General features: G+C 42.0%; 1 protein-coding gene across 2 annotated transcripts in view; it reads right to left on the reverse strand.

Annotated features, from left to right (window-relative positions):
• Positions 1–24,061, reverse strand: part of CHST15 (carbohydrate sulfotransferase 15) — a 46,077-nt gene that overhangs the window by 2,653 nt on the left and 19,363 nt on the right. The window contains exons 2-7 of one of the 2 annotated variants that reach the window (XM_055719894.1): positions 22,035–22,109; positions 16,642–17,722; positions 15,559–15,898; positions 11,530–11,676; positions 6,944–7,100; positions 2,425–2,581 (exon numbers count right to left, since the gene is read on the reverse strand). In XM_055719894.1, coding sequence (XP_055575869.1) covers positions 2,425–2,581; positions 6,944–7,100; positions 11,530–11,676; positions 15,559–15,898; positions 16,642–17,229 — 1,389 coding nt within the window. In that variant the 5' untranslated portion in view covers positions 17,230–17,722; positions 22,035–22,109. The remainder of the gene's footprint in view (positions 1–2,424; positions 2,582–6,943; positions 7,101–11,529; positions 11,677–15,558; positions 15,899–16,641; positions 17,723–22,034; positions 22,110–24,061) is intronic. The other variant, XM_055719893.1, reaches the window with a different exon arrangement.

A 24,061-nucleotide genomic window follows, 5' to 3' on the forward strand; every position in this document is an offset into this window, starting at 1 on the left:
TGTCTGAGAGGCGAGGGGAGCACCAGGCTGGGTTAGACCAGAGATGCGAAAAGGCAGTTTTTCAGCCTGTCCTGACTTAATCTCTGTTTTTCTTCCCTCCTCAATTTTACATAACAAGTTGAAATATAAAAAGGGTAGTCTGGTGTTCTTAAAAGTCCAACCTCCAACTGTGCTTATAAATATTTTTCTAAATCCCTCCAGGCTCAGAGGAGAGAAACATGAATCCCAAGTCATAAGTATCTTTCATAAAGGAGACTTAACATCTTCAAGTCGCGTTACCGCAGAACCCATGAAGTCAGATAACAATAGTCTCTTTCGCTCCTTACACTGACTCATACCCTAAATTGATACCTAAATTCCAGTAAAATAAGCCATATTTTGCATTATTGCCAAGTCGTTATTATCATAATGTATGATTCTGATGTGTGTCTTTAGCTGCTTGTAACAGTAACCCCCCATATTTAGCAGACTTGTTTACGTAAGTGCTACACAATAATTCAAAACATCATATTTGTTTAACACATCAGCCTAATACATGTTAATCCTGGCAGGGCAGCACTCCAGACCTCAGCAACACCCCACTTCACTGAACACGGGGGCAAACACACGGCTCTGTGATGGGTTTTGCTTTTCTTTTTCCCGGGAGATGGAGGTGAGCGAAGGGCAAGCATCGGCTGCGTGGTATCATTTGGGACTAAAGTGCTTTCCCACACGGGCTTAGAACCTTGTTTAAAGCATTTCACCAGAAAGAGGATTTTAACTAATTTTACTTAATATTATGGAGGCATACGAGTTAAAATTATGGGGAATATGTTCCCCCGATTTTCAGTTTTCTTGGGATCAGCAAGAACCTTGATTTTCTTCCCTACACAGTGTGTTGTACTGACTTCTTTTTCATCTGGCTGGTCTTCTCAGCCTGACAGTCTCTTTTCCATAAAGCCCCAGTGTTTCCCCTATACATCAAAGGCAACAGTAGAGTTCCCCGAGACATTCCTCCCTCCACAGAACCCATTTCTGCACGTTCAGTTTGATCGCCCTGGCTCGGCATGCCTCTCTCCGAGTAACACGCTTTTCACTGATTCTAAGTGAGGATAAGGTGACAAACACCCTTTTCTTTCCAGGTTAGCGTCTATCAGCAGCAACGATGTCTATGATGCCTCCCTTGTTTCAGGAATACACTAACAAATGGCAAAACAAAATCCTTCTAGCCTCATCACCCTATCAGCAATCTAATGATCTCACCGGGGAAAACGATATCTACTTTTTCAATATGTAGCAAACCACGCACATAACAAACTTCAGCAACTTGGCTGAAGAAGCAGCAGCTCAAAAAGCCCACTGAGGAGCACAGGGAGCATTTGTGGTTTATTACAAACACCTGCCTGTGGCTCTTTGGCAAGAGGCATCCTCTGTTCATTCTCAAAAACATCTTCTCCAGAAGGCTGCCTAAGACAACAAATGAAGATTGGTTCTGCATCCCGAGGAAGACAAGAGGAATATCTTTCCTTCTGGATCTCTCTCTGCCTTTCTGTCCCCACGCTGGAAGAAATGCATTTGTGCAAGCAGGCGGCTGGAAAATCACACCTCCGTGAGGTCCTGGAGGCTATCATCAAAGCCCAGCAGCTCCAGCCTACCTGCCAAGGTAGGAAGAATGTCCTTCTTGCCCTCCTGCTGCAGGCTCAAGCCTGTACAACACACTCTTTTATGGTTATTTTATCGAGTGGAAGCAGCAGTAACTTCACCCTGGAGACAAAGGAGGGAAGTACTCCCTCAGAGTCCTTTACAGCCTCAGCAAATAAAATAGGATCGAGTGGCAAACCAGCCAGACGTGACGCTTCCAAGTCAATCTCTTCCCTATTATTCTCCCCCCTGAAGAAAAACTTGAAGTCAGTTCTACACTAAAAATGTGAATTTTGGAATACTGAGCCTGTAATACTTACCCATTCTCCAGCCAGAAGTTTCTGTATTTCCCGTTATCATTTTCTGATGTGCACAATTACAAAAAAAATTAAAGTTTTATCTAGTTATTGGTAGCCCTTTCTTGAGAAAGAATAGATAATTTATTCTGATTTTGAGGCAATTTCATACCACAAAGATCCTTGCCAGAGCTACTTTTTGGAGACATCTGCAAAAAGCTTACACATTAAACTGTAATCTTCACTGAATGTGCTCCCCATACGCTTGCACAATAGAAAGACCATATTATTGCTGTTGGCATTCATCGGGGAACAGACTGAGGAGACAGCTGAGCCAGTACATCAGCTTTTACATGTTTACATATATATTTGTCATCCGCTTTAGAAATGAAAAGGGAGAAAGTTTTATTTCTTGACGCTGATCTGCACCGTATTTCAGTATTTTAATAACCTCGACACAACGTCCCGTTAAACAAGCAAGGAATCAAATGTTCTTGGAAATACGTACGGGCATGGCATTGTTCAGGGTGTTGTTGTAGACGCAGGCTCTCAGTGAGTAATCCAGCACGCAATTCTCAAACAGCTGCAGTGATTCTGCCACTTTTTCATGAAAATCTTCCGCAGATTTATTAGCGCTTGCAAAGTACAGATAATCCGAGTACAATCTGCAAATGAGATACATGTAAGTAAATGACAGAGGAAGTGAAAGAAGATTTGTTTTCGTGGCAATGGCTAACAGTTACATGAATTGAGGGGAAGGGTGGATATGGGTAACATTGCCCCACCGACAGCCTGCTCAGCCACTCAGTGCTTTTCTATTTTTTCTATTCACTTCAATGGGTTTTGGCTCAAAGTAACACCCACTCCAGGGAGGTGCTAAACATCCTCCCCACTTTCAAGGTCCGCATCCCTTAAGAACCTGTGTCGCGGCACTCTCCAAACTAGCCAGCTGCAACAAGGTCTTTTACTATCACATACCAAGATACTCTTCACACTAGTTCCTCTGCTGCCTTCTCCTCATCCAGGACATGTGCTTTCTCTCTGCTTCTTCCTCCTCTCTCTTCCTTGGCTGTCCCTCTTCGTTGGCTCTCAGCCACTTAACTTAACCAGCCACAGCTGCACCTTATCTACATCGGGCCAACCCCCCAACCCTGAAGCCACCGCACAGCTGTATATTACCAATGTTAATTAAGCCAGCTTCATTCCTCTACAAACCTGACCCTAGTAAACGTGTGAGCAAGTGTTTTATCCTGAAAGCAATTTTTTTCAAATATATGTACTTTAATCTAGTATCACCTATGAACAGCAGAACTGGTCGTGGCTGGCATCGGTGCCCCTCTGAATCTAGTGCTCCACACTCCCATGGACAGAATTGGCCCTCACTGCAAAAGCTTAAAGTTGATTTCGAAACCGACACAGGAACGGGATGGGTTAGAAAGAGTGATTTTTATACGATTCCCTAAGCTTGGTACCATCAAGAGGAGAAAAGAGTCCAGATACGCTAGTTTTTGGCAGAAAGCTCCACCTCCAATCCTACATTGACTTTCCATCCCCAAAAAATCCAATTTCCAGCATTCCAACTCCTGGGTTTTTTTAAGCTGAAGAATTACAGCTAGGTGAATGGCTCACGATTGCACCCAAGCAGTCCCACCGCTGCTCCGTGGGCAGCAGGACACCCGCGCATGCCTGCAGGCCAGCAGCGCCCCTGCACCTGCTGCTGCAGCCAGCAGAAGCAGCAGCAACAGGAATTCCCCCAAGTTACAGCACAGGAGTATCCCCTCACTTCTTATTTTTAGCACAAGTTTTACAATTGCTTAATAGAACTTAAAAGAGATTATCTAAGTCTTTTTTAAGGGTGATGGTGGTGAAACAACCCCAAACCCACAGACAAGTTAAAGACCTACTTTAGCGTTAATCCCTGAAATCCTGACTAAACTTTTACAAGATAAACGTGGCTCAAAGGGACAAAGGAAATGCTCTGACGTGGCATAAGTATTAGATCTGCCGAATGTGATATTTTAACTTTATTTTGTCTTTAGGCTTAGAGTCTATGACCAGAACCCCAACAATACTGCAGGATTTTGTAGACAATTAACACTTGAGAAGGAGTCCCTTCCCTGAAAGTGCAGCACAAACATTACACCTCCATAGCACCCACCTCTCGACAAAATTCCAGAAATCCTACATATCTTTCAGCCCCTTTCAAAAAAACACAGGTGACTAAGAAATGACCTAAAAAAATCAATCTATTTAGGTTTCATTTTATTGCTGTAGTAACCTGTTGTATTGCACTTCATTTATTTTTCAACTTCCCTAGATTTCCACAGGTACTTAAAAATTCATTATTTAATTTAGAAAGTTTAGGTCCTAATCCAGCAAAGCACTTAAGCACAGGAATAGCCCCTCTACACTCATTATTTATGTTACTGTTTTGCAAGAACGGGATTTTATTTACCATATGAAAAAAATGAAGACTCTCTGATCATTTAAAAAGGAAGAAAAAGGATAATTTGTTGCAGGACGCTTTTAATTCAACTTTTATGCATATTTTTTTATGCATTATGTTTTATAATGAGGCAGAGGCACCCAATACTACCTATAGGAGTCCCCAGCTAAGAAAGACAAAGATTCCGATTTTTGTCCAGTTCTTCCCAGCCTGGCAAATGCATTTCAGACAGTTTTCTTTAAATGAAAAAATTCCCTCTCAGACCAGAGGGAGGGTACCGGGATTGGACTAGACTGGCTGGGCAGCCTGTTTCAAAGTGATGCCCACCGGTGCTTGAGGACCACAACCACAGCATCACGTTTTTCCTCTCCCTCTGCAGTGGCAGACCTGGGGTCCCTCATGCTGCACCCACCCAAGAGCCACCCCACCAGCACAGGGTGCGAGGGCGAGCTGGGGAGAAGCTAAGGGACAAAGCCAGCCGACTACAACTAATTTAGGCACACAACAGTACCTCCTGCTTGCGGAAAAACATGTACCTCAACCAGACTCGGGCTTGCTCAGCTCGTCCCATGGATGGCAGGACGGACTGCTCCTGGCAGAGCAGGTGAAAAGCTTCCTGCTGGGGGAAGTCAGCCAGCAGGCATCATGTACAGCATGGGCCTGGCTGCAATTTTATTTAAAAGGTTTAAAATGCCTGATTAGTATTTCTAATCATTCATTAACATAAACGCATCATTTTTAAGGCTTGCTGACATCTTATGGAAAACTAAGTTCTTGAAGACAAGTTCTCTCTCTGCAGGGTAGTTGAGATTTTCTGTTTCTTTCCATCTGTTTTTAATTCTGGGGACATCTGCCTTGAAATAAAACCTTTGCTGATTTAGGATTTCAGCTGTTCCAGCTACTTGAAGTCCTTACCTTCAATTGCCATCCATTACAAAGAAATAATGATGCCACTGACACCCAACATCACGAAAATTAACATCTTCCACATATCCCCCGTTGGGGGACAACCCAGACCCCATGCAGTTTAGATCAGACCCTGTCCCAGAGCCCGTGCAGCACCCACGTCCTCCTGGCTACGGCAAGGCAACTGCCCTGCTGACCTGCATCGCTGATGGGGCTGCCTGGGCTGCCCTTCTGCCGCGGCTGCTTTTGCTCCTGCGGTTCAGATGAGCTATCAGCAACAAGGGCATAGGGGATCGTAAACAAAAAGAAACCGATTTATTGTAAATACAGCGAGGGAGAAGAAGCTGACTTTTTATGTCACCCTTATTAAAGCTGGCAAAGAGCTACACCCACATTACACAGGGCGGTTAAAGCAATCAGGGAATTTGTCGGTAATTTACATGAGGAAGCCACTTCTGCCAGCTCTCTCGCATAAAATTACCATCTGTTAAATCCTGAGGTCAGGAGATGCCATTAGAAGTTGAGAGCTGTGCTTTCTGACACAGGAGATGGGAAGCGCTCTCACAGCTCTGCCTCTCACCAGGAGCCACGTCCTACCCCCAGGGAAGCTCGGCAAGGAGCACCCAGCCCTTCCCACTGCCAGGTTGCTCCGGGCAGCTGCTGGGCAGCAGGGTACATGCTGCCTGCACAAGCACCCTGTGCCCACTCTTCTCCCAGTGCCTGAGCTTACACCAGGTCCCCGTCATCATTTGCATCCCCTTCTCTCTCCTGAGTGTTACTGGCGCCTTGCCCTTGCGCACTGACCTAGCCCCAGGTATCCTGAAGATCCCCATGGAGCTACAGAGAGAAGGAATTCACACCCCCTCGGTCTGATCCTTTCGGACTCTGCCTTCATCCCCTCCACCCTCCCCGTTACCCTCATCATTATCATCACCTTCCACAGTGGAAAGAAATGTCCCAGGAATCTGGAGGAAGACTGGAGAGAAAAAGTGAAACACAATGCTAAAAGTGAAAAAGCTAACGCAATGGAGAACCACTCCGGAACAGCCCATGCCTTTGCAAAAGCACAGCCCTTCCCTGCAGGCAAAGTCAGGAAGACCAAGGTGGACTCCTGTGTAGCTGCTGGCTGTGCAAGCTACAAGCGCCTAGCAAAGCCTTGTATGAATGTTGCACCAAGCGTTTTTTAGATCAAAAATAATTTGTATCATTTGCTGGCTCTGGAGCTATTTGCGATCTTTCAACCATTTTGAACAGTATACCCCCTGAAGACATAAACTTTATTATTTAACGTGAATTGGAGCACTTCATAGGACCACTTATGGTGCAACCTGTAACTACAGTGCCATACTCAGTCTAGTGAGCCCTGCCGAGGACCAGGGCATGCATATCAGCTCAGGTAATAATCACATTTGGCAATGTATAAATTATCTTTTACAAAGTAGCTCAGGTATCTATGTATGGCATTCAACTGTGGCATTTACACTCATGTGCCCCTCTTTAAAACACTATCACAATTACATACGCCAAAATATGCGGAATAAACCCCCTCATCATAAACCAAGTAACTGTGAAATAAGTTGTAAACATGTATTTGCATCCAAGACAGCAAGAGCAAATACAATTATTATAATAAGAAAATTTTCTTGTGTACTTTAGCAATGTGATCCTTGCTCACCTTTCAACAGGGTCTCTCAACATGATGATGAGTTTGGCATTCGGCTGGAAGGCATGGATAAAATCTTGGATTAAGAAGGGAGGTTCTCCTTCAGTACTGTTGTCATAAAAGAAAATCCAAGCGTTGTTGTCCCACATTGTCGAGGCACTGGCCTCCCCTGGAAATCAAAAGCATCTCTGCTAGTAACTCATTTCATTCTTTGTATTGGAGTGGAAATTGGCTGAATTATGAACTGGTGTAGGCTGATTAAAATTGACTCTATTAATTTCAACAAACCTTGGTTCCTGCAAATTGATCAGGCCAATGTGCCCCAGAGCCAGAGCAATCACACCGCCTTGAACCTTTGTGAATGCAGTGATGGTTGAGGCAGTTTTTATGTAATTGCACCCGAAATATTACTGTCCACTAACCACACTGCTTCCTGTTAGTGACTGACACATGCAAATTTGATCTGGGCTGCAACAGACTGCTCAGGTTTGGGCATCCCCTCCAGAGCGGAGGCAGGAGCTCGCTGCTGCTGAAGACCTGCTGTGCTCTCCATAGCACCCCAAAGGTCTGTTCTAATGCTCCCGATGTCAGAGAAGTAACTTGCTAACAAATTGTATAATTTGACACAAACTAAAGAAAAAAGTGGAAACGACCACTCCAGCGGATCGATATTATTTAGAACACAAAGAGGAGACGTTGGTGAGCACATGGGAAATATTAAAAAATAAATGCACTAACCAGCTGAATTGTGCCACTGCAGTTTGAAATAACCCTTTTAGAGAATTATCCATTATCAGAGATTTTTTATATAACTACAATTATTCATGTAGATTAAGTTAAATATAACTATTCACTATTAGACAAAAGGTCTATAGAATAAATAACACATTGGGTTAAATGCCAGATTCGGATACCCTTAGTTGCTGAAGCAGCTTGCTCTCAATGGAATGCTACAGAGAGATACACAATCAGTAACGTCTCTGTGAGAAAAAGGTAAATGATGCTTCAGCTGCTAAATAAATTATCTGATACGATGTTTTGAACTGTTTAATCTTCCCTGTCTTTTAAAGTAATGCTGGCATTTATGTGGCACACTGCTGTTTAATAAAACATAGAGAGAAACTTTTTGGAAACTTCCACTCTTTGACAGTCTAATGAGAGCTAATTCTTGTTAATTAGATTTTTCAAATCAAAAGGAATGAGATGAAAAAATAATAATGTTGTAGGCTTACAGACTTGCACATGGTTTCCCTCTTTTTATTTTTTCCCTTCTCCTGGGAATGTCCAATAAAGATTTTAAAAGATGGCCAAAACACAACATGAAAAAGATACTGGCTCCAAACTTCAGCTTAACATAATGTGATTCATTAATAAAGTCTGGGAGTTGTTAGAAAACACATTAATCTTCTGTCATGTTCATTTTGCCTCTTTTCAGAGCAGGAGATCAGGTCCATTGGCTAAAGCTGGGTGTCCACAACAGCTCTGCTTTTTCATTCTAAATTAATTAGCCAAAGCACTGCCTAATCATCGGTGGGCTTTGACTTGTCAATTAAAACTCAGTTAGCCCAGCTCCCACGCTGGGTGAAGCAGAAACACAAAAGACTAAATATAGGACAAGAGCTGAGAGAGCCGTACCACAAAACCACCACGCAGCTACTCCTGCGCTACCAGAAGGCGCTACAATGCAGATGGCACGAGCACTTCCATCCACGGACGGGCAGAATGGTGGTGCCAGGGACGACAGCGACCTCGGAAAGGCACTGCTACATCTCTGTTACAGGCACGGCTAGGCTTAACGGCTGCCTCCAAAAGGTTTGCCTAAATCACGCCCAAGATTGAAGTTTATGACCTCGCCAAGCCATCTAGTCCTCTCTAGAATCAATTTTCTGGTCTTCTTTCATACTTCTCTCCCCTAGAGACCTCTGGGCATATTTGATGCTCTATTGGAGTTATTCCAATTAGCGCATACATAGCGACCAAACCTAAGAACATCTGCTTACATGTGTGCCACCTGAACTAAATGAAACCAGTGCATTTACAGAAAAATGGGCAGATTCTCCTATCACAGACCCAACCGCTCCACAGAAATTGCTCCAGCTGCATCAGCTGCCACCACCACAGATCTGCAGGCAGCACCAGGGAAGAGCACAGGCACACGACCGAATCATGCTAAAGCATTAACAGGGACTCAGGGTGCTGCTCTAAGGCACTCAGTCCGGGATAGCCTGGGTTCAACAAGGCAAATCTTCCCAAAACAACATGGCTGTCAAGAATTAAAGGGGGCGGGGGGGGGGGGGGTAGGATTTAAAAAAAAATCATCATCCTGGTCTCTGCAGACTCTTATAATTTTAATTTCCCGAGGCAGCCAAAAATACTCCTGACAGTTTGACAGTGTTCCTTTCTGTTTCATAATACGGATTTAATATCTGGAAAGAGAACAAGCCATACTAAACCTGAGATAAATTAATCACTGCTATAGTAATTACGTAAAATTACTGCAGTGCAACCAAAAATATATTGTTTTTTCTTATGGACTGAAAGAACATATGAATTACTAAATTGCCTGAAGAATGGATATGTAACCTGTTTATTCAATCATGAATGAATTAGCATCATACTGTGTTTTCACAAGACATTCCTCTGAATTTATCATATTAATGATCACAAATAAACAAGTCCAGCTCAGAATGCCTCAGGCTAGATCAGTGCTGTCCTCTTTGGTTCATCTCTAAGCAGATGTTGGATTTTATGGGAAAATGCAATTATTATCCCCTAAGTACAATAACCACAGAAGCCTAACTTTTCAAAATAACGTAACATGACGGACTACTGAAATGTTTATAGTTCTAATTCAATTTTTCTTTCTAGTCATCCGATATAAGAAAATGAAGAATTCTAAGCAAACTTGATATTCATACAGATTAATTTCCAACTAGGTAGCCTTGGTTTGTTTTATACCAAGGTCATAAAAGACTGACTTAATAAGTATAATCATTCAGGACTTTTCCCGTAAACTTAATAAGAAAAGTGAACAGATCCTTAATGAAACAAGAAATGAGACTACAGGAAAAAGAAACACAAAGTGAACTCTAGAAAAAGCTGTAACAGGAGGTAAGTAATCAAAGATGTACATTGCCGATTAGATTAGTGAATTTAATTAGTATAAGCATTTCACCCATGAAAGGACAGGAGATATTATCATAAGCAGGAGGAAAATATGCAGGTGTCCTTGATGGCAACATTTCTTAAGACCCCATCTTGCAAATTTTTCTCAGTGTTGAATATTTAATAAAGCGAATGACAGACTTAAATGGAGGCTGAGGAAAGTGACTACAGCCAAGTCTCTGGTTTAAACAACGTAAGACCACCACTATTTTATCAAGCCAACAATAGGTTAAACTTTTTTGGTTAGAATGAGACCCCAAAAAATTATTCTGAGGGTAGGCAGCAAAAACCTTGTCTCTATTTTGTGCAGAATAATGACTTCGGGCCTACTTGAATTCTTTTTCCGACAGGGAACTGTCTCTTGCACAACTAGTACTGTCATGGAATGTGTCTAGTTTCCTTGGGAAACTTTGAGGTGACAGTGTAAGACTGGTAAAACTCTCTACCCCTCACTTTTCTGGTTTTAGCAGGCAGCAAAAGCAGAATTTAGAAATCCCTGCTGCTGTTCCTCATGGGCACTGCAAACAGATGGCACCACGGACCACAGTGGGCGAGCGCAGTGGATTGAGCACTGTGTGCCACGGAAAGCAATCCAAGGTGCCCTCCCTAGAGCCCGGTCCTAACCATGGACTGCCACAAGGTACAGTACAACAGCACTTCTAAACCATCTTTAATGCTAATCAGGTAATTTAGCATCAACTGAAACTGTAAGATTATCTCCAAATAGTGTCCTGTACTGTGCCTCTGGGTTCCACGCCTGAAAAGAAATACCGGGCAGGAGAGTTTCAACTTGACTCTGTATATTCCTGCTCTTGAAACTTCCATTGTCTTTGCTGTTAATGAAGCATCTCAGGCTACATAGGCATGATGACACAAAAAATAGTGGTCCTTCTTCCTACATGTATCTTATGTTGCATCTTGAGAAGAGAGAGACACTTGGAGCTATCATTGTCATCAAAACTGTCCCCGGTCAGGTACAGGATCTCTACAGCACCTATTTTACGTCATCATACCTGAATTAGTGCGTTATCCCAGACACATTGCTACAGCATTTGACCCTGAAGTTACAATCCCATCACTACAGGCAAACCCCTCATAGTGGAATCAATGCTTGAAGGAGTCACCAAGGTCATTCTCCCTTTTTTTTTTTTTAAAAAAAAAAAGATTTCATTAAATCCTAATGTTCATCAGACATCCATCACTTGCTCAGGCATTTTCTAAAGATCATCACAACATTTTAACAAAGCAAGTAACCACCCTCCACGAAAAGGGAAGAACTTCTGCACTATCCATGCACAGCAGAGAAAACCAATGTCACGGGCTCAGTGCTGGGAACTGTTCACACGTGGGAAAATGCCCCTCTCGTGCCTCAGCTACCAATGTTGCCCACCTGGAGCTACAGGGACATATTTCAGAGGCTGTATTTGCCCTACCAATTATAATGTTGTTCATCTGGCCACGCTCATTTGCTGCTTCGCTCTGCAGCACACCCTGGATCTGATGTGCCGCTAAGTCAAACAGATCAAGGTAATCTTCCACCGGGTAACGATCATGAAATCCATCCCTCAGACGAATGATTCCTACAAACAGTGAAAAAAGAGAAGTTAAAAAAAAAGGGAAAAAAAAATCACAATGGCATGCTGGTGTAAACCAAGACAGCTTCATTGACATGGCTGGCACTGAGCCAGCCAACATCAGCACAAAATTAGACCGATGAAGTGTAACACTCAGATAAAAGTGCCAATAACAAAGTAGCTGAGATTCAAGATACTATACAATCCAGCTATAAATCCACAGCGATAGCAAATATCTTAAGTGTTCTGTTTTATAGTTCCTGCATGAATAGCTTGCATTTATTTTCTTCTAAATTTAGCTTTTGGAACGAATAGAAAAGACCAGATTCTGCTTTCATTTGCACCAATATAAATCAAAGTAATATTGGACTCCCACTAGATTTACTGTATTGAGACTGAGAACAGGCTCTGATGCCAAATATGCAAATCAACATAACTTATCAAAATTAGAAAACTGGGAAATCATTCATGTATTTGTCTTTCACAAGTATGAAAACAAAGCTCCACGAGAGTGTCTTATTTTAATCCCCTCCTTCCCTACGCCCCAGGGTCTGTTTCAGTATCACCTTCTCACTGCATTTCTCAGCATCTTGAGTCCCATTTATGATTTTTATGCTCCTTCTCCCACACTTCTTTCCAAATCTAGTCTCACTTCTCCATTTTCTGCACACGCTCCCCAGGCCTGTCTGCATTCTTGTTTCTTACTATGCCACAAAAACAGTTTCTCAAGTGGGCAGTGGTCAAGGACAGCCTTGGGAAGGCAACAGAGTAGGAGCAAAGCTAAGAGCATAGAGCAGGGCTTCTCAGCTCTCCCGTTCTTGTTCCTGCAAGGCCAATAATTATCAATTATGTGAGAGGAAAGCTCAGCAAGGGAGTTCTTTTTTCCATTCCCTCTGATGTTCCCCTCTAGGAAAGTGGAATTTAATGAGGGTAGAAGAAAGATCAGCAGTATATTTTGACATGTTTTGAGGGGGGGAAAAAAAAAAAAGCACAAGCATGGTGATACAGGCTGCCTTGGTTTGTTGCCACCCAACTCACGGGAATAGAAATTGTGGCTAAGAGCCAGGAAAGAGAGACAGTCAAGCTGGGACAAAGTCCTGTAGAGCATCAACCACCCCAGCAGAACGGGAAAGTGGTGATTTGTGAAATGGGGCGTCCCCAGGAGGGCTGTTTAGCTTCAAATGAAATTAGTCAGTCTCATAAAAATCCACTGAATTAGAGGATGCCATAGAACAAAGAGAATTTCTTGTCTAGATAAGTGTTACAAACTAAACGAAGTTAATAGCCAGGAGCATAGCAGCCATATCCACTAGCAGACTCATAAAGGCGGCTGTCTCGGTTTCACTTGTTAGTCTATTTGTCATATTCTCCTTTTTTCTTTTTTTTTTTTTTTTTTTTTTTTCAGTAGTAACCATTAGCTAATGAACTGTTGAGGTAAAATGAAAGGACTGAGCCACGAGGAGCAAACTTAATCTTTCATTCTCAATGGCAGACAGCTTGAGACGATCGGAAAGTCATCGCTACAGATCTCCCTCCCATGAGTTCCCAAGTGCCGCAATCTTTCCTCATTCTTCAGCTATACAAAGTAACTTTAAAAAATTTAATTATGCAAAGAACGTTCTCTTCAAGGATCTGCACTTGATCCCCAGTGGCTGGCCAAAAGAACGTGCAAGTGGAGGGTTTGCAAATGCCAGCACAGAGAGAGGAATTCATCCTTGTTCTCAAATTATTTCTTACACTCCTCTGACTGTGCGGTAGGTCCACTTCTGAGCTTTAGCGAGTTCAGTCTTGCTTTAATAAGGATGGGTGCACTACCTCCTCCAACATTAATTCCAAATTTATTTTATTTATGCTTCATTTATTAATTTATTTATTTATTTATTTGTGTTGAGGCTAATGTAGATGTTGAGAACTATTAAGTATAAAGGATTTTAGCTTAACGAATCAGTTCAGTTCAGCCTTCCCTGCCAGCACCCTCATGGAAGACAAAAATCTTCTACAGAGGGTCCCTGTAGCTACACACCCAGGGACAAGCAGCACAGTATTCGCACTGGGAGGTGTCCACGTCTAAAATCCCCTTTCTTCACTGATCTGACTTTTCACCTTCGGGTCAGGAAGTAATTCTTATCATTTGTCTTCAGCCACCCGCTGACTGTGATGAACGAGTGCCTTCTCAGGGGGCTTCAGGGGGCACCACCATGCTTCTCTTGTTTGACCTTTTTTGATTCCTCCATCCACACTGGTACCTCTAGTGTCTCCTAAACTGGACCAAATTATTGTAAAAGCAAAACCGTACTTTCATCATACCGCTTTAACTCTTTGTTTGTAACAAACATGTAGAAAACGTCTAAAATACTTATTTTAGCCACTTCCTTACGGCATTTTCAGAGGAAGAAAATACCAGCTCTAGGAACACAGCAAGACCATGAAATCCTGGCTCTGGGTCTAAGCCTTCCTCCTCACTGAGCAGCAAGGAACAAAGCCCCATCTGCAGGAGCTCAGAGGTTCTTCTGGGCTCCAGGGCATGAGGAAGGGAGATGGAAGTGGCAACACCACGTGCAGGAGAAATAAAGAATTTAAAGTACAACCCCAAAATTAAGAACTGAAGCAACACTGCAGGTGTCCCACTCAGAAAGTGTCTTTCCTTGCCTTTAGCCACAGGAGATCATTAGAAGAGGTAGTTTCCCATTTCAAGGAAGCTTAGAAAAGCACCAAGGGAAAGCAGTGATGCAAAGCCGTTATCAAATGATCTACCCACAGAGCTAGGTTTTCCCCTGCTCCAAAGGCAGCATCTGCAGTAAAGCAAAAGCAAATGAGAAACAGAAGCGAAGATGTCACCGTAAAATAGCCACTATCTTCCTCCTGAAAATAGTAATGTCACTGAAAAGCCTGTGATCTGTGATACCAAAGTCATATAAAGCGAGGACGTACCAGTACTTAACAGCTAGACCCAATGGTGGGAAAACCCAGAGCCTGGGTGGAGTACAGCGAGCGTTACATGCATCAGCATCTAGAGGAAGGCACTAAGCACACAGCAGACAGGACCAGAAGTCTGTCTTCTCTGCCTCATCTACTCTCTAACCACGAGTCTGACCTTCCTTGGCACCCAGGGAAGACACAACAAGAAGAACATAAACACCTCAGACAGATAAAACGATGTGCTCAGCCCCACCACCCTCAGACACCCTTTGAAGGTGCAGCCACGATGGCAGGGGGGTGCATTTCGCTCCAGCAGGCCGTAACCTCAACTTATCAAGTCTGCCTTCAGAGCCAAAGGGTCACTTCATGAAATATTGATGTCACCCAGGAAAAGAGCATCAAAAGTATGTGCAGGTTCCTCAGCGTGAGAGCTTTCTCCTGCAGAGCATCTACTGTTCAGTGCTTTACTAGAGCTGCAATACTAACAAAGCTCCTACCACAAAGCAGATTTGTATTTATTGAACCATAAGAACCAAAGCCACTCACGTTTCAAACATGGACCCATCATTTATTCATGTAGGAAAGGCTTTACAGAATTTTGCAATGCAAAACTGTCACTGCTATTCTTTAAAATTTTCCATCACGACCTAATAGTTCCTCTTCCTGCTCCTACAAATTCACAGGGTTGGTTTTATCTAGTGTTTTTATTTTTTTACTAGATTTTTCCAAACCACTGCAAATAAATGAGATGTGCATCATCTTGAAAAGTTTAACCCAAAACACCATTAAACAAAAGCAGGCTGAAACCCACTGAGCATCCATCACCTGGATCTTTCAAAACTGAACTCCAGTGGTTTCAAGATAAGCTAGTATGGCGCAAATCCATAAACTTCATCCCAAATGTATACAAGAAATGTCAAAGTTTAATAGAGACAACTTGCTTGGATACCCGAGGACACGTTTACTCACCAAACCGTTTTCTTGTCCACCAGTGTGGCTCTTTGATCGCTGAGAACCGAACGTCGGGGTGCAGCCTGAGCCGGTCATACAGGTCTGTCGTCCCACACTTGGGCTGGCCAATGATGTAGAAATGGGGGAGGCAGCGCAGGCGGTAGTGTTTGTCCTTATAATGGTACAAGTGGTTCCAAAATACCTTCCTGAGGTAATCAAATATGGTTCGAAAGCGCCTTGAATACAGTGCATAGGAGTTTGTTGCATAAGGATCTGTGGTGGTGTTTCCTCTGTACTCTTCATACCAACATGGGTTCTTGCTATTTGGAAGGAATTTGTTAGGAATTACTGAAAACATCTGCAACATAAAGAACAACAATTTCAGTCAAGGCAGCGAAAAATTCACAGTTGTACTATTCTAACTTAGCACAGTAAAGAGAATATGATAGAAACACTAACTGGACATTTTTAACCTTAATTTTTTTATCCACAAAGTTGACCTAACTTATTTCTTCTGATGACAGCGGAACCAAATCCTGTAGTAACAGTTGGACTGGGAGAAGAGGACATTTAGTAGTCCTTTGATTTTAAGGCCAGAAAGGACCTCAATAATACTCAACCCCCCTGCAGCCCCAGAAATTAATTTTTGAAGTCAAACACGGAATAGTCAAATCAACTTGCAGGTTTTAACTCTGAAATACAAGGTTTGCAATGACCAGATTTTCAGGAAGGCACACTGGTAACCAGTTATTAGAAAGGCTCTTCTTTATTTATCATGTAAGATGAGTGGCAAATCAACTCAGAATGATTTTGCAGGAGACAAGGTATAAATTCAATGAGGTTGTACAGCTGTTGGAGGACTGCTTGATTTTTTTGTTTCAGGTGTCAAGACCATTTATAGAACCCATCCATTCTGCCCATGACTCAGGACATAATCTACAACATCACCCTTTCAGCTGGTGTAAATCAGGAGGCTCCAGATGGTGTAAATCACTATACGAACACCTCAGCAGCTCCACTTATTTTATCTCAGTAAAGGATTGACTCAAAGTCTTAAAATAAGCACACAGCAGTTTAAAACACAGTTCAGCTCATACTTACATGTGGTTCTTGTTTCCTCAGCTCTTCTAAATCAGGGCGCTGTCTCGTCATAAACTCTATCTTTGAAGTAATAGTGTCAATAATTAATTTAATGCTTGGATAATCCTTTACGTATGAAATATTCATTTTAGAAGGCTGGTAATGGTCTTTCATGTCACTAAGGCTTTCATTGTCCATTAAGCTTGGATTGCTAGTAAAAGCTCCGTAATGGAAGGGAGATGGTATTAACAACAGGCCGTGCTTGGCTCCAGTCAGTATGTAGGATGCCATCACTAGAGTCATTATAATCAACCCAAACATTAAGCTGCATAGCTTCCCCTTCCTCAAGCAGAAAAATCCATTCCAGCTTTCACTGTGATCAGTCCTCACTTCCAAAACTGCAAGCAACTTCATCTGCTTGCTATCCGTGTACAAAGGGATCTTATTTTCTCCTTTGCAAACAGGACACTTCTGGTTATTGTGATTAGATCCACAGCATGTGAAACACTGTCTGTGCAAGTCATCTGGTAATAAATGTATGCAACAATTAATGCAATACCTCATATTACTGCTGTTAAACTCCTGTGTTAATGAGCCAAGCACAGCCATAAAAATATTTCTGAAGCATACGAGTCATCTTCTCTAAGTCTGAAATTATTTAATTCCTTGAGTGATTCTACAATTACTCAGCAATGCCAAAGGACGGGTTCAAGCCAGAATAGGTAAAAGCACTCAAAAAAGCTACATATGTCACATAAAGAAAAACAACAAAACAAAACAACCAACACAAAAAAATAGATGTACTGTGGATGTGGCTTTCAAGAATTTGGCTTGGTAAGAAGAATGTGGCAAAGTAAGAATCAGCTACACAACTGGCTCAAGTTTTTCCCATTGAACAAAATGAGGGGGAAGAAAAATTGTTACATAGCGTGAAAATATGCAAAGAATAAAAATAACTCATTGTCCTCTGATTTATGCTGGAATAGGCAAATATGGGTAGAAATTTCCAGGTATTCTTAAAACAAGTGGGTTCCAAACCAGACTGCTGCTACTGGAAGCTTCATCTTCCCAGAGATGGTTTCAAAGATTTGCATTGTACAACCTAAAGAAACAAAAACATATATATATATATATATATAGACACACACAGAACAGCAGAGGGAATATCCACACCCACCTCCATTCAAAGCCATAGCAAAGCACCATCTACTGCAAGTAACTGTGAAAGCTGTCTTCCATTTGCCAAGTGTATTAATTACAGTGCTCACAATGTTAAGCCCAGGAAATGTTTGTCTTCAAGTTCACGGCGAGCTGCCCTTTCTGTTCATCACCCACCTGCTCACATCAGTGAACAGCTGCTACGACAGGTAACACGGCACAACTTCCCTGTTAGCTGCTCGCTAACCTTCTAGCAGACCTTAATCTGCTCTTTATATATGGGAGCATCTAACCTGTACATGGGGACCTTAAATTAACTGTCCTGAAGTGGGGTAGGACCCTACTTAAGAGAACAAGGCAGGGATAAGACAACAGTCTCCTTTCAAGCATACAAGATAAAAAGCCAAACAAAATACCCAAAAGCCATTAAGTAAAACATTCAGCAAATTGAAGGGATTAAATAATAGACAGGAGTAAAGGCTCACGACAAGATCTCTGGTTTCTGGACCAAATGATTCTGGGACGACAGCAATCACCTGCAAGGCACTGCAAAGTCACCAAGATACCTTCAACCACCACTTGCCAAAGACTTTGAAAACACAGTACTCACTAAAAATGGCAAGATGTATTACCTAAATAAAACTGACCCGGTTTCAGATGGGACAGAGTTAGTTTTCTTCCAACCAGCTGGTGCAGTGCTGTGTTTAGGATGAGAATAATGCTGATAACACAGTGATGGTTTGGTTGTTGCTGAGCAGGGCTTACACCAAGCCAAGGATGTTTCAGCTTCCCAGGCCCTGCCAGCACAAGGGCTGGGGGGGGCAGAAGAAGCCGGGAGGGGGCACAGCCAGGGCAGGTGACCTGAACTGGCCCAAGGGGTCATCATGCTCGGCATATAAACTGGGAGGAGCTGGCTGGTGGAGAAGGATGGCTGCTGGGGGACCAGCTGGGCATCAGTCAGCAGGTGGGGAGCTACTGTACCGTGCATCACTTGTTTGGGTTTTTCGTGAGTTTTATTTCTTGTTCTCTTTTTGTTATTTCCCTTTCCATTACAATTATTAGTATTACATTTTACCTTACTTCAACTATTAAACTGTTCTTATCTCAATGTATCTTTTTTTTTTTTTTTTTTTTTTTCCCCACAAGCCTCTTCCTCATCCCACTGGGGAAGCAGGGAGGAAGGGAGCAGCTGCGTGGTACCTAGTTGCTGGCTGGGGTTAAAGCACAACAGGAACATACCATCAGGGCTGCAACTTCAAGGCAAGACTCTGGATTCAGCAAATGCCCCTAACGGTCTGCACTTTGGTACCAGAGAGCCCAGGCCGAAAACGCAGGAGCAGGTGTCCCCTTGGTACAAGGCAGGCACCACAGGCAGGGACTTGAGCATTGATGGGTCCCGTGAAGGTCTGCCACGTCCACACAGACCAGGGGCTGAATCACCCTGTGGCACAGGGTATGTGCCATTCCCCTTTAAACACCTCCACACTGCAGCTGCTTACAGCCAAAAAGCAACCAGTGCTGTTTAAAGTATTTATGTCAAGCTTTCGTCTTGGTTGGAGCTTGTCCATGGCTTGGTTTTCCAGGCAGCATTCGGAGCAGAGACACTTAAAGTCACAAACAAGTCACGAGCTTAAGGATGGCCTTCATTAAAGCATATTTATGCATGGTTCCTCTAGAATTTCTGTTTCCATGGTTTATTAAATATCCTACTGGCATTACCCACATTTTTAAGCTCAAAATCAACTCTTTGTTTTGAGAAACCAGATTATCAAATACAAAACTTCATAGATAATATACCTTCTTCTATATACCAGAAAATATTTTTATTTTCTAGAATTACTTCTCTGGGGGAACTAAGCCCAGGAAATATTTTAAAACAAATCTTGAAAAGTCACAAGCAAAACAAGAAATTGGCATAGGATGAAAAAGGAAAGAAAAAGATGGGGAAAACCTAAGGAATAGTAGTAGTACGTGGCTCTGACAGGCAACTTCTATTTTGCCTTTTGTCACCTGATAAAGACATTAAGGCTCCAGTGCTGTGATGCTCCTTGTCCATCCTGCTGTGGGCACCCCTGAAAGCAGCGACTCAGCTCCCGCCTCCACACCTCTGTTTCCTCAGCATCCGCCAGGACCTGGTCTGCCACAAGGCACTTTTCGCTGTGCCACAGACAACCCCAGTACTAACCCCAGCCATGGCCCTGATGGGTTGGGTACAAACAGTTTTAGCTACGCTGGGACTGCGGAGAGCAGGGAGGGGACTGCTCCTCCTGCGCGAGGCCGACGGAGGGCACACGGACGGACCGCACGCGTGAAAGGCAACACATCACTGCAGATAGCAGCGGCACTTGAAGGAGTTGGAAGAATTCAGGAGATGACAGCTTTACCGGAAGAAAAGGGTATCTTTTGCCCAGAAGACTATGGATGATGAAATGCTAATTAATTAATAATATTTTTCAGAGGCAGCTAAGCTCTGTTATAATTAACTGCACCAGTCCAGAGAACCAGTTCATTGCTTTATGGGATTTCTAAAGGTCCAACATCCACTTGTACTACTTAAATGAAAATACATTTTCCAAGTCACCTTAATCAAAAAATGAAATAGATGTTTGAGAATTCACACTTACAAAACATTAGTGTACAGCAATAAAAAAAAAAAAATCTGCACCACTATAATTCTTATATAGGTACAGTTTCCTAGTTTAAACACACATCAGTAGCCATGTACAAACTTTTTTCTCATTATCTTTTGCCACTGGCTCCCTCCTCTGGACCCACAGTACTTGTTCCTTCTCTACATTCATCTTTCCTTTCAAGGCTCAGAAATGCTTTTTCTCTGCATTGTTTCCAAACACTTTTCTTTCTTCTCCATCCTACAGCGCTCTTCATTCCCCCCAAAAACATCGAACCTAGCTCATTCTTTTGACACCTCTGTCTCCAGCAGAAGCCTTCCTGCCTGACTGTGTCCCTTGGCCCCTGAGAAAGAACACTTACACATTGCTGAAACACACATTTGGGTAACGTCCAAGACACCAACAATGACAATAATTTCTCATGACTACACAATGGATACACAAAGGGCCCTCTGATTACCCCTACAACACACCAAATCACAGAAGTATAATCACTACTAATTATGAGCCCCAGAATCTGGTTATTTCGCTTTTAGCTCTTTCAACGTATCTTAATTCTTCAGAAACACTGCTGTCATTCGAGATAGTAAGTTCTGGTTTATTCCCACAAGAGCGTCCAGATCAAATGGGTAGTCACTTCAGATCCTGCGTTAATCATTGTTCTTCTAGCTGCATTTTTTTATGAGACAAAGTGCTTTTGTAAAATTATCTCTATTCTTGATGTTCCTCCCACCTAACACTGTCACATATTGGAGGCTTTCTGCAATCAGAGCAAGCGGGCTGTGCCTCAAGGACTCAAGAATAATTATTTAGAAAAATACTGAACAAAAGTATTTGTAAAATCCCTTCCCACAAAAAAAGGTTCATTTCCTTAATGAGTTTATTCTACAAGTCAGATGAGGCAGACAGAAATCGCAGCATAATCATTACTGACTACATTTAAACCAAAGGGAAATAAATCAGTGTAAGACCTTTCAATGAAACTAGTATTTGAAACTTCTCTAAAGAAATGGACCTGTGATGATTTTGACAGAAATTTGAACGACTATAGGGAGAGTAAATCAGATTCATATGTGTAATGCTAAACCCAGAAAATTTATGCTTTCTTAAACATAAAGTATCGCCCCCCTGCCCCCTCAGTGAATGTCCAAAAGAGAGAGACATGGAAAGGAGCCAAGAGCTCGTCAGTTGTCCAGCCACCATGGATGTTCCTAATGGCTGGAGAGAAGAACGAGAAAGGGGGGTCCTGTCAAGAAGTGAAAAATTTCCACTTTGCAAGTCAACATTTCAGGCAGCCATAAGACACCTGAGCAAAGATTTTCAAAGAGGAAGCAAAGCAGAACAGAGAGAGTTCAAAAAAAAAAAAAAAAAGCCAAAATACTGTAGAAAAAGAGAGGCTGGAGATGAGGGCCTTATAACGAGCAATAAGAAATGGGAGGTGAAAAAAGCACCTCTTAAAAAAGATGCACAACGAAGAGACTACAGGTTACAGTGGTAGCTATAAAAAGATGTGGTAACCACAAGGTACTCTACAGCATCACTTCAGTTAAATTTATCACCTGCTACATGTTTGTTTTTGCGTAATTCTTCCACCTGAACTCCTCCACTTTGACACCCAGCGAGTACCTTGTCATTGCCCCCGACCGCTGCTCTCCAGCTCCGTGCTGTTTATTTTCAGAGGGACCAGTCACTATGTACTGTCTATTTAGGAAAAAAAAAAAAAAAATATATATATATATACATATATATATATATATCTCTCCAATTTATTTTCCAGTCGTCTTCTAACGGGGATCTGAAACTTGCTCAATGATAGTGACTGAACAGATTTATCTGAGATAGTCTTGCAAAATCAATTCAAGCCTTCTGTATTTGACATTAATCATAATTTTTTTTTAAAAAAAGAGCTGTCAGAGATACATTGATGAATACAGAACGCAGGGTCTTAGAAAAACCACATAAGCTTTTCTGTCCTATCTTATGTCCATTTGTATGTTAATAAAATGGACTGGAACTGACTGAATCCTCCCCAGGTGCAGACACTTCTCATTAAACTGTTAGAAATATTACAAAATCCAGGAAAAACAATGTTAACTGCACCTTTAACAGCCGAGGAAAAGGCTTTATTGAGGAAAAAAAAAAAAAAGAAATATGCTTAGGCTACAGTAAAACTGATGTGAAATGAAAACATGAAAGGGCAGTGAGGCTGGTAGAGTAAAACCTTCATAAAATTTTCATAGAAGAAAAAAGCAATGTTTAGTAACAGTGCAGCACAACCGCGTAATTCCTCTTCCATTCCTCCATCTCCAATTGACATGTGGCCCGTGACAGCCAGGACCAGCACTCTCCCAGTACAACAGCAATTCTTCATCCCATGGAGGATAAGCTTATGACCTCTGGACATAAAAAACCTGCAAAATTTTACCATTATGGATACTTTTTAGCTATCAAGCTTACTGGAAATGATGCCAATTGAACCAGACTACAGGCTGCACAATGATTTTGTGCCTAAACATAGTCTCTCCAGAACAAGCCAAAGTATTTGTACAAGTGTTAGTGAAGTATTTGTACAGCATGAGGAAGTTCATCCTGTTGGTGGGCAGGTTGCAGTGCTTCAATAAATAAACAGTACAAGTATTAAAAACATGACCAAAAAAAAAAAGAAAGAAAGAAAGAAAGAAAATGAGGTCAGGAAAGGAAAGGAATAATCATAGATTTTCTCTGTCCTGCTTATCGTGTACATTTGGCTCAAGTTAACATTTTCGGAAGAGAAACTTTGCTTGAACTCATGTCTGTTTACCTCAGAGAAAGCTGCTGGAAAGAAGATATGTCAATAAAATGCGAATCATGAACCACTGATCTCTGCAACCTCCTTGCAAAAAAATAAAATAAAATAAAATAAAATAAAATAAAATAAAATAATAAAATAAAATAAAATAAAACCCAAACCAAAAGAAATTGCAATGGTTTAGAAAAGCCACAGGATTCATCACAAAGTTCAGCAGCCTCCTGCAGACTGAAGTTATGTAAAGCTCCACAATTTGCTTAAAAAAACTAATTTAAAAAAAATAATCAAAGCAACTCCCAAGAAATTGTATAAACCTACTAAGAATATTTTTTTAAGGCAATCACTTGAAGAACAGTTATATTTTAAAAGCTAGACTCTGTGGTCATAACCCATGATTATACATTCAACCTGTTGAACAACTGCTGAACACTTGTTCGAGTTTAAAATATTCTTTAAAGAACCCAGTTCTGGAGCCTTTAAAGCCAAAGAAAACCTCCTGAATCACCACTGAGGCAGCAATCTCGCCTCAATAACAACTGTGGCTTACTCCATAACGCAGCTGGTTTCTTTCTCAAGATCTAATCCAAACACGCTCTGCTCCTTCCTCATCAAAGAAAACGTGAGAACGGAACAAACGACACCATTTGCCAAAAAAAAAAATAAAAAAATCAGCAAACTCCCCTAAAATCAGTGTAACGTTAGTCGTTTCAATCCAATGAGGACTTGCTCTTATTATCTGTGCTGCGATGCTCAGGAAATACTTACTGAGCTTGAATCACCGCTGCATTAGGGCATAAACGCTGCCCGAATAAACCGGTTATTGCAAGCAAGGAAAGAAGGGGGACATGGGGAGGGGGAAGGGGAG

The sequence above is a fragment of the Falco cherrug genome, chromosome 9, assembly GCF_023634085.1.
Source record: "Falco cherrug isolate bFalChe1 chromosome 9, bFalChe1.pri, whole genome shotgun sequence".
Classification (NCBI taxonomy): domain Eukaryota; kingdom Metazoa; phylum Chordata; class Aves; order Falconiformes; family Falconidae; genus Falco; species Falco cherrug.